Source organism: Mustela nigripes, chromosome 4 (assembly GCF_022355385.1).
Source record: "Mustela nigripes isolate SB6536 chromosome 4, MUSNIG.SB6536, whole genome shotgun sequence".
Taxonomy (NCBI): Eukaryota; Metazoa; Chordata; class Mammalia; order Carnivora; family Mustelidae; genus Mustela; species Mustela nigripes.
In genome coordinates, this window is record NC_081560.1 from 101,676,061 (window position 1) to 101,689,947 (window position 13,887).

General features: G+C 44.7%; 1 protein-coding gene across 4 annotated transcripts in view; it reads right to left on the bottom strand.

The window, feature by feature from the left end:
- Positions 1-1,304: 1,304 nt before the first annotated feature.
- HECW1 (HECT, C2 and WW domain containing E3 ubiquitin protein ligase 1) overlaps positions 1,305-13,887 on the bottom strand; it is a 455,383-nt gene continuing 442,800 nt past the window's right edge. For all 4 annotated transcript variants that reach the window (XM_059397215.1, XM_059397212.1, XM_059397213.1 and 1 more), the window contains 3 exons: positions 12,613-12,727; positions 12,035-12,233; positions 1,305-4,714 (listed from right to left, as the gene is read on the bottom strand). In XM_059397215.1, coding sequence (XP_059253198.1) covers positions 4,603-4,714; positions 12,035-12,233; positions 12,613-12,727 — 426 coding nt within the window. In that variant the 3' untranslated portion in view covers positions 1,305-4,602. The remainder of the gene's footprint in view (positions 4,715-12,034; positions 12,234-12,612; positions 12,728-13,887) is intronic.

The window sequence follows — 13,887 nt, forward strand, 5'->3', positions numbered from 1 at the left end:
GTTAGAGAACTGTCCTCTACAAACATACCTAAATTGTGTCTGGGCTTTAAGACACCTGTGCCTTTTTTTTCCTCCCACAGTTGTCAGCACTGTGTTGGAAAAGCATGGCCACAGAACTGGGGAGATCTGAAATCTAATCTTGATTTCAGAATAATGATCAGATTAAAATATCAAATAATATCATCTACTGTCTGCAAATTATGGTTTAGGCTAATTTTTTTCTTATGCCTTAAGAGAAAAATTATTTTCAGTTAGAATGAATCTAAAGTAACCCAGAATGTGCATAAAAGTGCAATATTGAGGCTTCTCAGGACTTTTGGTCTCTCAGTCCTACCCACACTATCTGATATTTTTTTCCTCCTCAAAGAATAACTCAGCTTCTGACTGCCCAGTGACAGCCACACAGTTTGTCTTTTACGGACTCCCAAGACCATGATGATATTGGGAGCTCCGGTACGAGCCACTGGACACAACATTTTTGCCTACTGCTCTTTTCTGGGGGGTCACCCTAGGTGTTGGGCTGTAGCCTGGAGTCTTTGTGGAAGCATCGCGACAGGTAGGGATGTAATAAACCCATGTGTGCCTGGTTCAACATGAAGGACACTCACAGGCACAGCCCACGTGGCTTGTGTGCTGTCCTAACAGGCATACAGAAGGAACTCGTTACAAAACCTGTTCCATTATTCATGGATTTGTGAACACGTACTCTGCTCTTTTGGTAAATAATTTTTCCAGGGATGGTTTATCCCAGCAGCTGACCGCCTTCCGTGCTGTTTTACTGCTTACATCCAGTGAGAGCGTGGGCATGACACAAGCTGTTACGCGTTGCCCTAGACTTCTGCTTGCAATAAGGAGGACACACGATGCCATACCAAAGTGAGTTTATTGACATTCCTTGAAGGTGGTATGATGGAAGAGAAAGCTCGGCCTGAGTATCACGTGACATTTTTCTTGTTGATGGAAGCAAAAGCAGCCCAACTCTGTGGACTTCTCCTGCTACTGACTAGAACAAAGACTTTGAACAAAACCGTTATAGACATTTCCTTAGGTAAGTTGGAAGCTGCAGGAAGTAGGCTAATGGAACAAGATTTACTCTATACACTACCTCTAGGCACCTTTTTTTCTACGAGAACAAAGGGACTACATGTCACTAACAGGAAAATAACATTTTCTCTTTTCAACCGTATGATGGGTAGAATATCCATCCCAGATTTTTATGATATAGTATTGCAGTAGTTTTAATACTGGACACTGAAGTACATAATAATAATAATAATAATAATAATAATAATAATAAAGCACCACATTTTTTATGTAAAGTTCTAACTACTTTCATTTGAAAGTGTTTCATCTTGACTGGGAAAACATTTGTGGCAACAGAAATTTTTTGAACCCAAATTTTGGACACATGGTTTGACACATGGACTGACAAATATCATAGTTGGAACATTAGAATTGTTCTGGAAATTCTGGCTTATCAACTTGCCACACAAAGATACTTACCATTAATAGACATATGGTCATGTATTAAAAGGGAAAAAAGATTTAAAAATCTGCCAAAGGATCCCTTTTCTCTTTTTCTCAATTTCCTCATTGCCCTTTAAACAATTGTGCTACGATGGTAGTAAAAAAAGTTCTCATAACTGCTGCCAACTTCCATACACAGGAAGCTATGAAGAACTCCTGACCCAGCAGAGGCAGTTTCTGTCTTTGTATGATACAATAAAATGTCCTATCCATGAAATTATAATACTTCATAGCATTTTACAAGTATTTTTCTACTTGAAATATATGTTTTCTCTTATTAATTGTTGTTTGTTCCCCAATTAAGCTTAATACACTCTTACCAGAACTAGCTCTAAAAGGTCGTGTTTTAGGGGAATGGTGGTTTGTTAAGTGATTGATATTATTATATGTCTCCATGGAGAAAACTCATACTTTAAATGAAAAAAGAAAATATAGTGGTAACAAAACAGATCTGCCTCCCTGGTTGCATCATATGATTGGGGGAGGCTCACACCTCCAGTTGGTGGAATTAATGGCATAATTAGACACACACGATTTTCATGTATTCTAGCCTCATATATTAGTGAGTAATAGCTAAAGAAGCATCACTTGGAACATAGAGAAATCATAGGATCTTTCCATAACAACTGAATGTACTGCTTTTCTCTTTGTTTACCTTCCTTCAGGATTCTACGCGAGGCTGTCACAGAATCTGGGACCCTGTTAAGCAAACTTTGCATCCTTTCAGCTGACTTTGACATCGGTACTTCTTGGAATTTTATATTTTTACGAAATACTGATCCTGCAAAGCTTTGTGGGATACATTTAGAGTCAGGGCATCCGGTGGGAGGAGGGGGAACAGGAAGAAGGAAAACTTAGTTGACAAACCATTCATGTCCAAGATATCTACCTCTGTATATTTCCTAGGATACCTCGTTCCTTCTGTGTATGGGTAGAATGGGTATCAAGGAATCTAATTAATATGTTAATTAGATATTTGTGTAAATTGCAAAGCTCCCCAGGAGCCTGTTCCGTCTTTTGAACACCTTCCTCCCTTGCCAATGCCTAACAAATAAGGTAAGTACTAAAAAAGGAATCAAGTGATTGAATTAAGAGTATTTACACATGGGTAACACCAAGTTCTAAAAATGAAAGATGCCCCCTATACTAGAGATGCTGTTCAAAGAGGTAAAATGGTGAGATGATGTGCATTATTCTATAAATAATAGCTCCCTTGGAACCCATAACTTTTCAGATACGGAAATGTGTACTGAATTTTATAGATCCCCCAAATTTATGTTATGTGACTTACACATTCCATCTTATCTTGGTAAATATTCTTTTCAGACAACAACAGAAAGCTCAACTTCTGTAACATATTATTTCCTGATTGACTATGGATACACAGCAGCCAGGGGTGCATTATAAAGAATTCTTACTAGAAGAAGTTTCCAGGAAACATAATGTAGTGCCTGGACACACACTGATACCATGAGCACAAGGAATGGCTTCCTGTGGGATTAACTCTGTCTTACATTTCATTTCTCACACTTCTCCCTTGTTTAATATATTAGAAGTAACAATGTGACATCTCAACAGTGGGGGAGGGGCCTTTAGCTCTTCTTTTCCCAGTGAAGAAAAACACGTTCACTTATGAGATATTTCAGACAACACGGATAACAAGGTTAGAAAAATAGAAATGACCATTAAGTTTAGGCTTATTCCAAATGTAATCAAGAGGTTAGTCTGTCTCTGGAGCCGGCAACTGTTTTTCTGAAAACACTTGAGTTTTCTGAGCTATCTCCTCACTGAGCGGTGAAAGAAACTGGATATTTATTTTGACAAAACTACATGCCTTTGGGGTGTTAGGTGTCCGCTCCAGGAGGATTGCTGCGGATGAAGGAGGAATATTATATTGCCCTTGACCCCGAACAAGCACCATCACTCTCTGCAGCTTCTCGTTTAACGTGTCCCCGTGGACAATCCGATGTGAAGGAATTCGAACACCACAGCAAAGAAAAGTTAAAAAAAAAGCGCAGCATGAAAATAACAACATCAAAGTTAAAACAAAAGTCCGTTTGCCATTTCCCTTTAACAAAAGCCATGAGACGATCTTTACGTTTTCTTTTCCCTTTGCGAAGGAGAACCATAGCTTGGCCAAACAGAGCAAAGCAAAGGAAAACAGAATAGAACCCCGGTATTCAAACCAACCTAACGTGGCCTTCTTCCCTCTCTCCTGCTCGCTCTGACACGTTCTACTGCACATCACCATGGGGGTGGAAGCCTCGGGCTTCAGGCTACGTAATGAGATCTCCTTCATGTGCACAAGCTTCTGCTTCTTGGTGGTGAGTGTTCACGGGGGCTGTGCCCCTCCTGGACTTCTCTAAACTCAGGCTAAGCCACAATCCCCACAACCAACGAGATACACTATGTTGCATCAGCAGGGGGCGTTTTTCCCATTGTTGTTACTTGTTGGAAAGTGTGGTATTTGCACCATATGTCTAAGGCCAGTTCCAGCTGATGGGACTGATGCCACACAGGACTCATGAGTTGAACGTATAAAAATTTCAGCTTTGCCACTGCTGTTTCTGGATGGATGGTATGCGCGGGGCAAAAGGAGAGTGGGAGGAAAAGAAATTGTTGATTGGCTCCTAGACCTGGAGTTGGTTGTTAGAAATTATAAAAAAATGGTGGCTCTGCTCAGAAGAAGACATGGGCGTATAAAAGCTCGGAATGCTTAATGCTCAAATTTCCCTAAAATTATATAAATGGAAGTAAACTTTGATTACCATTTGGTCAAGTGTAGCATAGTTTGCATTCCTATTTCACTGTTAGTAATGGAGGTATGTGGAGATACACACAGACCTTGAGATGGCTGCTGTTTAATATTGCATACAGGCTAGCAGTTCATCGAGAATAGAGGAGATAAGCCTGAAGGTTGGATCTCAGAAGAAGGCAGTTCTTCATGCACAGCTTTTGTCAATCCTGATTTGGTCTGAAATAAAAATCATGGGATACCAAAAATCAAAGGAGAGTTGATTTAGGGAAAGGGCACGGGGATCATCCCAGGAAAATGTCAGGTGAGTTTCCAGGTCCTCATTCAAGTCCAAAGGTGCTGGTTTCTTCTACTGCCGTGAGCAGCTTTTCATACAACATGGAGTATGAGGGATACGGTGGAAGATCCAGTCGGTTGAAGCACGTGTGTGCCCTGAATGGGGAAAAAAGATTGGTGAAGGCGTTTGCATGTATCTGTGATCAGAAGCTATGAAGCAAAAGGGAGTACAAAGTGAGCGCAACCACGATTTCGGACCACCATGAAGTAACTAGTTTTAATCTTGCAACTAAGAACAACAGCCTTCCAGACACACATAAACCAGTTGAGGGAGGAGAGTAATGGTAACAGACGGTTTGCCTTCATAAGCAAACCATACTAATGCAGGGCTGTACTAGAGGATCGGTCGGCTTCTCTGTGGGTCCGCTCTATTCTGCATCTGAGCGGTGAACTTGGATGTGACCAGTGAAGGCGGCCGAAGCATGATCGTTATTAGAGGATCACAGTTCCACGTCTCCTTGTCCAGCTCTGATTTCTGGGCCACAGTAAACTACGTGCATCAGTGCACGGCTGCCACGAGATGCCCTGGAGTCTTGACATCCAAAGCTCCATCAAGTCCGGTGAGCCCTGGAGACGGTCAGACTCCCCCACTTGCAGTGCGACACAGCTAACCTGACACGGGCACGTGGATTTCCAAGGACAGCTGAGCTCATGGACTAGTTTTTCCTGGTTGCCCGGATCATGCCTGCGCCCTGGGTTCTGCCTTACTTGTCCTATCCTATATTCATCCTCAGGGCCCACGCACGACAGCACCTGGTTTGGACAAGGAATGGTTTCCCCCACCAGGACCAGATCCTGTGTCATCTGTATGGGGTTCAGTGGAGAGCCCAAGAGACCACAACAGGTGCCTCCTGTGGAACTTCAAGTCACCTGACTAGTTTCTCCCTGTCAGATGGGCTCTGTTTTCATGGACTCTCTGGTTGAGGCCATGGCCTGCATTAGGTAGGGAGGAAGGTGGGTGGGTGCCGCTCGGTTAACTGAATGCCTTTTGCTCCCTCGAAGGGGCGGTGTGTTGCAGCGGTGTTTTGAGAAGCCAACCAGCACAAAAAGGGGCACATTTAGAGGAAATGAAATAAAATAATAAAAAATAAAAGAGAAGAAGATAACATATCACAACTATATATATATAAACAAATAAACAAAACTCTAACTGAAGAGACCATTCTCCCTTCATCTGAATTTCATTTGGGATATGGAATTCTTCTAATTACAAGATCCCCAAGGAAGTTGTGTATTGTTTATACCTTTGTTTTCAGAGTTCCAGATGGAGGCTCAGGGGAAGGAGACTGTTGTGTTTGCCTCTCAACATCCATTCCTCCTTTGCCTGGTCATAGCTCCCTCACTGTCCTTGGGAAACTACCCCCCAAACTCCTCCCCTCACAAGCGCCAATGGTGAGTAGAGGATAATAGTGCATCTGGCCTTAGGCCTCAAGGACTTAACTGGGAAGAAGCATAAAAACAGACCAAGATTAGTAGAGGTCTCAGATTATGATCTAATATTTCAGTAGGCCTAGGTTGACTTCACAAGAGAATAATTAAAATATTTTACCTAAACTAATTTGAGTAAAAGTGAAAAAGCACTCAGGAAAATGAGCAGGATGACAATGTCAGCGGCTTCTCTATGTTTAGAAAGATTAAAACTACTTTGGGCTCTGGCTAGCTATGTTAAGTGGGGCAGGAACATCCCAGGTATGCTTTTGAACCTAGCTGAACTAGTGAGGTGTGAGATGTGAGCAGACATCATCATCTTGGTTTTTATTTATTTATTTTTTAAGTGGCACTCATCAGTGGAAATGTTACAGCAAAAAAATCCCTATTTGCAAACCAAATGAATTCTATATAAGGTAATTTCTGGGAATAATCTGAAAGCATTAGCAAATGGTACTCTTTAAGACCTTGTGTGAACACCCAGAGTTTCTCTGAATGGCTTTTACTGTTTTTATGACCAGCTTTGGTTAACACTCTTAAACAGATTCTAGTTTGTGAACTAGGATGAACATACACAATCCAGTCACGGTTCAGTTTTGCATTCTTAGATGCTCGCCGTCCTCCTGGAGTGGTTCTGCCCACTCAGAGCTCCTGCTCACTTTTCCCCCTGGGCACTGGGCCCCATGCTCTGGGGTGCATTGGGGTGCTGGGGAAAGCCAAAACCAGGGCTGGAAGACGTCTCTTTCGACTGCAGTCTAGCCGCTTATTAGCTTTATCCCCTTGGGAAAGTCAATTAGTCTTTCTGAGCCTCAGTCTTCTCCCTTGTGAAATGGGGGTAATAACATGTTCTGTGTGCCTCAGGGATCTGTTGTGAGGAGCAATGTTAGAATACACGTAAATGCCTCTTATAATCCGTGATTCATCATTTAGACACAAGGTTCTCTCAATGTGGCCACAACTGCGGATGACTGCAGGAAGCATGTCGCACCTGTGGGGACTCAAGCCCCTCGGCCTTCCGCACATGAACTCCTGGCAGATGAGTCACCCGGATTTCCCATTTGTGCGGTTGCTATTTTGGAACTCCACACGGATCTTTCCAATCCTGCCAGGTCAATTTTCACTCGGTTGGTGTTAATCTAGGATTCCAGCATTTTGCGGTTAATTCAGGATTTAAATTGTGTCAATCACTGTATTATTTGCTCTTTAATTTGTATCATCTGCACTACTGATCGCCCTGTCTCCTCTATTTCTTTTTTTCAAGTTACTGATGAAGATGGTAACCAAGGCCAAGGACAGTATGCTTCTCCCCCCAAGAGACCACTTTGAGGCTGGTCAAAAGTAAACACTACTAACATCAGGCAAATCCCTGCCCCCCGCGGCTGCTTGTTCAGCAAGCTGTGAGGCCAGTGTTCCAAGTCCGGTCTTCCTACGTGCCGTCTTCTTCCCCACCCAACCACAGCCTCACTCTGTGATGCTTCTCACTCTTGCCACTACTGAACCTACTCTTTCTCATCCTCTTTGAGAACCTCTTGGTTCCCAATCCAGGGACCCATTTCTCTACCCTCACTTCCTCGGGCTCTATAAGAGCCTTCTTGAACATCTCTCTCCCCTTGGCTTCTCTGGTTTCTCAGTGGTTGGCAATTTCTTTTCTGAACTCCCAATGGCTCCCTGAAGCCTTATGGTCCGCAGAGCAGGGTTTCTCAGCTTGGTACCACTAACATTTTAAACGAATTCTCTGTTGGGAGGGGCTGTCCAGTGAACCAGAAAATGCTTAGAAAGATCTTTGGCCTCTACTTGCCAGATGCCAGTAGCACCTCCCCCTACAACCAGAAACGTCTCCAGACTTTGCTGAATGTCCTGTAGGGGGGCAAAATTACATCTCCTAGCCGGCTTGAGAGCCATCCCGGCCCACCTTAACCAGGCCCCCCCCCCCCCCCCCCCCCCCGTGCTTGTGCTCAGTGAAGCCTGTGGTTAGAATTCCATTTGCAACTTTTATGCTAATCTGCCCCTGACCCACAGTTCTGTAATCCCTGGTCCCTACTCCAAATGTAAACCCTGAAGTTTGTCTCCTTTCCTTTATTCCATCTCCATGCTGTCTTGTGCAGCGTCTACTCTAAATTCCCTGCTTTTCCTTTCTTTGGCGCCTCCCCAGTCCTTGCTACATAGTAAGGAAACTCTCCCACTCTTCCTTTCTGGACATGACTTACAAGTCCTAGCATCGCTTCCCAGTGCTCCTGAGGGAGACAGCCGGCGATCACTCTGCCACATTCTGGGATGTGGGTGAGCCCTGCTCACTCCCCACTGCCAGTTCTAGATTGTTATTTCAAATCCTTAATCAAAAATTGCTGTTCTTTTTACTCAGCCATATACAAAGGATGGGATCTTGCCATTTGTGACACCAGGGATGGACCTGGAGGGTATTCTGTTAAGTGAAATAAAGCCAGACCAAGAAAGACAAATCCTAAATGGTTTCACATATACATGTAATCTAGAAAATAAAGTAACAATTTTCTAGAAAATCTAGAAAATAAAGTAACAAAGCAGAAACAGACTCATAAATACAGAAAATAAGCTGGTGGTGGCCAGAGGCACGGGGGTGGGAGGATGGGGAAGATGCGGAGAGGGGAGCAGGAGGTACAGACTTCCAGTTATGGAATGGAAATGTCACAATAATAAAAGGCACGATCCAGGGAATACAGTCAATGGCATCGTCATACTGTTGTAAGGTGACAGAGGGTAGCCACACTCACGGTGAGCACAGCATAACTTACAGACGTGTACACAATGCTTACACCTGAAACTAATGGAACACGCTGTGTCAAGTACACTTCAATAAATATGAATAAATAAATTAAAAAAGAAGGGAATCAAATGTTCAAAAAATTCTGTTCCTTTGACTCTCTTAGATTCCGCCCCCCCATAACTACAGTTTTGGTTTTTTTTTAAGATTTTATTTATTTATTTGACACAGAGAGAGAGAGTCACAAGTAGGCAGAGAGGCAGGCAGAGGGGGAGGGGGAAGCAGGCTCCCCGTTGAGCGGAGAGCCTGATACAGGGCTCCATCCCAGGACCCTGGGATCATGACCTGAGCTGAAGGCAGAGGCTTAACCCACTGAGCCACCCAGGTGCCCTAACTACAGGTTTTATCTTGCATTTTATTTCAATTCAACAGGATAGATTAGAAGATACAGCATGTTATCTGCCGGCAAGAAGGTAAAGTGTCATCTTGAGGAACTTGTATGTCAGACACACACACACACACACACACACACACACATACACAAAGCAAATATGCACAGACTGGGTTGTAATGTTATGTAAAAAACGTATTTCTTTCTGTGGCCTATGGTTAAAAAGTTTGAAAATCAGTGATCTCGAACTATCTTCCATACCTTCTGACCTGCCAGCTAATTATATTTATTAAAACCTCTGGTTCTTTGCTTAAATCCTTCCCATTTCAAGTTTTCCCGCCAAACTATGTGGTACCTGAGTCCACATGGTGACCGGGCTGTTCAATGCCCTAACCTGCCAGCTCCTTGACCTCAACCCCAGTGACTATCCCGCCCATCTGGTACGGAAGTTTCTTCACCAGACACTGTAAAATGACTCCCTGGAAACCACTGCTCTCATAGTCCTCCTTCCTAACCCTCCTACGGTTTTTAGGAGGCAAGGACTCGAATTGATGTAAGGTTTTATTTAGCCTGGGCTATGATTTGGGTTTGGTTGTGACGCTATTTGGCACTCTGGTCTGGGAAGCCAGCTGCCTCTCTATGGGGGGAAAATCTGAGAACAATGTAGTTTCAGACCACCTTTCCTCCCAGTCTGGGCAGTGTGCGTTGGGCTTCTGTTCCCTGGGAAGTCCCGGGTTGTCCTGTGCCTGGTGCTCTGCTAGCTCTGGGCTTCTTGCCATCTACCATGTGGTCTGGCTAGTCTACCCAAACTACTGTTCTTGGAAGTCAGAAGTTATTTCTTTCTTTGAACACATTGGTGAGCTTTTTCGGTTCTTGGATCTTCAGAAAATGTACAGGGAAGACTAGTTAGGGGTTACTATCCAGGGGGTCATTTTTACTGTCCTCCCTGAGGCATCTCAGCACTTGCTTCTTGGGACCCTCTTGGCCCAAGGCAAAGTCTCTGTCTCCCAAAGGAATCCTCTCTGCAGTTTGCAGAACGGCAGCTTTTTCAGGCATGCCTTGGCCTGGATGTGAATAGCTCAATGATAAGCCCGATGTCCATCTTACAGCCTCCTTGTGTAGGTTAATAGTATTAATGTATATTTCAAAGCTTCTCAAAGAAAATATGTATTTAGGCTCAATCTGTGACCTCCAAATGACAAAAGCAATTCCTATTCCCTTTCCTAAAGAGTAAAACAGAGCTTCCTCAACACAGCCCTCTCCCTGTGACCCACCAAACTATCTTTCTCAATCACATCCCTTGTGAGCATCACTTTGGATATCTTGACCTCCACGCTGGTTCAGCGATCCTTCCTGCTTCAGCTTGGAACTCTGCTCTACTCATTTATTGCCCCCTCAGTGCTCACCAAAGTGCCATCTTCTTGTGGCATGTCCCCTTCCCAACTCAATCGGGATTTGGTCTGTATTCTACATTACAGACCTTCCCGGTACCTTCCATTTACCCTCCTTCTCAGTGCTTCTCCGATTCCACTTCGTGTTGTAACTTACTATTACTGGGCTGTGCTCCTTCCTAGACTATAAGCTCTTCTGGGAAGGTAGACGGTTGTGTCTTAGCCACTCTTCAGGGTACACACGATGCTGGTGGGGCGGGGGGGGGGGGGTGCGTGTGCTATCATCAAATAGTGAGGCAAACCAATTCCTCTAAAAACAGACTGTTTCCAAATAACCTCATCTACCGAATCTGTCATTAAACTACATAAATGGAAACCTTGCCTTTTTATGCCTTATTTTCTTGCCAGATTTAATTCAGTATGCTCAGCTCTCAGCAGACCCATGCGAATGAGCACCAAGGGTCTGCTGAACAAGTGCATGAAGCCAGGGCTGGAAACTGTGCCAAGATGGTAGGCTGTCATTGACCAGGTGGGCATGTACTCTGTTTCCTGGGCCTCCTGACACTAACTGACATCAGCTGATGAGTCTTCAGGACATGGGAAGGTCTGGGAGGTCTGGATGCCAATCATAGTTCAGTAGATCCTTCCACTAGGATTTAGCAGTAGTGTCCAGGAGGCCATGTGGAATGAGCTGAATTAAATGTGGATCATCTTTTATAATCAGAAAATATCATAGCAGAAGCAAATAATATGGATCAGTCTTTTCTTCTGTCGTTGAACAGTATTTATTACTGTGGTACCTATGCAGAGGTGCCCTTTTATTTCACTGAGCAGGAAAAGACTGCTCAAGGTGGTCGAGGAAGGATCCAGGAAGTGTTAGAACTCGTGGTGGAGGGAATTCCTTCTGTTACATTGCCTGGATCCCTAGTGTCTCCCTTAGTGCGTTTATCTCACCATCATCTCCTTGACAGCTTGCTATACTGAAGTCACTACAGAGACTTGAGATAAACATGGTCTTGTCCTCTCATGTTTCAAAACACAGTAGGAAAAATGTGACACGTACGAGCATAACCATCCTTCCGAGTACAAGTCATGTGCCGGAGAAGGACAGATACAGAGCTGGAAGGCTTCTTTTGGGCTTCCAGCCTCTCCTCCCTCCCTTACTTGCTGAGACATTCCTCCTCAAGTTAAACTGGGCTACAGACAGCTGGGAAGGCTTCCCACAACAGACACACAGGCCATGACACTACAGCCTAAATGCTCTCAGTCATCAAAAAAAACAACCAAGAATATGGTCTAAATTCACCTCCCAGAGACTCCTCACGGGTGCCTTTCGCCAATAAGTCATATAAGAGTAACTTGGGTCGCAGGAAAGAATTCCATCCCGAAGGACCATCCCCCAAACCCCAATATCAAAGTGTGTGGCCCTCTTTGGTGGGTTCGTGAGGGCCGGCAGGAGCGCCTACCTGGGGAGAGAGGTAATCTTCCCCCACTTCTCTATGCAGAAGCGCCGGAGCCCATTGCTTCCCCGGAGGGCTGCAAAGCCTTCATAGGGCACACTCGACGTTCCCGTGACGAACTGAAGTAACCTCAGCCTCTGCTCGTTATTGAAGCGCTCCACGGCGGCCCAGAACCAGCGGATCACAAGATGCCCGTCGTGGTAACCTGAGGGGAGCAGAGGGCATGTGCAGAGAGGAGAGGAGGAAGGGAGAGAGGCGACATGTACCGCAGGGGTGAGGAGGACCGAACTGCTCCTGTTGGTCTGCCAGGTTCTCTAACGTGGGCCTTCACACAGGTCGAAGGCAATCTGTGCACCCAGGTCAGGTTTTATAGCAAAAGCTGATTTACAAAATGGCCATTTTATAAGATTTTATGCTCTGAGGGATGTCCTCAGAGATGTCTGCTTCCCATGTGAACAACTGGGACCCCACCAACCGTTTTCCGGCCTGGTGAGCGTGAGACAAGGAGTGGCTACGTTAATTTCACCGCAGTCTACGTTTTCTTAAAAACAGACAACTGCATCTAGGCCAGCCCTTCGGCTCACCTCCCCGGTACTCCGTGTTATTCCGCCAGTCGTTCAGGTCGATCTCCGCCGTGCCAGCTATCACCAGCTCCAGCTCCCTGGCGTCGAACACGGAGACAAGCCTCGAGTCTACAACCTGAAATACACATTTAGGCTTCAGGTCCAACCACGCTGAAGTTCTAGTCGTTATTATCACTTCTGTGGTTTTACACTAGGAAACGGACCATCACTTCCAACTTTATTCTTTTTTAAACCAATGTACTTTCGTGTTCAAGTTCGAAGTCATGACTTAAACATTCTGAAACACAACCATCAATGAGCTGGGAACTCAAAAAAGGCTCCAGGGTTTTCACTACCTCTGAAAGTCCCTCTCAGAACGCTTTTATGAGCAAATCTGACTTGACTTTCTCTGGTTGCACTGAAGTTGCCAAGTATCATTGCATTTTAAAGGCAAAAGGTCCCCCCAACATGTTGAAGTGAACTGAGGGCTCCTACTATGATCATTTCACTTACAAGGTATCCTCTCTTCCATATAAAACTATGACTTATTTCCTAGAAAGGGCATTCTATATTAAAACAACTGTATTTCCCTTCCTTTCTCCCTTCAGTTCCTTCCTCCTGCCTTCAAAGATCTGGAAGGACCTCCTTAGCTAGGGCTCTGAGCTCTGATTTTACGCTTTGTTTTCAAATAGATCAGACACAAGTCACAGCTCCTCCAATCAGGCTCCTGGTAGACAAGCCAGTGAGCCATGTTGTCCTCCATCACGGGCAGGGAAAGAAAACCTTCCAAGACCCGAACCCCGAGAAAACATTTACAGCGTCTTGTTTCTAAACTGCAAAAGGTTAAGGATATCAACATTTGGTGCACGGGAAGTTGGCAGCTGTCCCTGTCCTCTTGACTTACCACCTTGGTCATGGCACAAAGTGACACTATAACACAGGAAATCTAGCAGGAACGGATAGTGCCCTCCAATGCCTTCAGGTCACTTATTTTCATTTCACTGAATGAAAGGAAACACACAGCATGCACATACCTTGACAGGAGATACTGAGTGTTTTCCTAACTGCCACACCGGGGCCACAGCAACACCATTTTTGTGAAGACATTTTTCACCTACCACAAGAGCTAGGTCTCCCAGAGAACTCTGACCCCTCTGTCCTCTGTCCCAAGGGTCTCCTCTTTGCAATGTGGTGACTGGAGCCGAGCCCTTTGCCTGACTTGGTTCTTCTTCTTTCCCCCTACAAGCTGTGCTGGTGACGAGGGAGGGCCCTGACCGCAGCCTGTCTTCCTCAGCC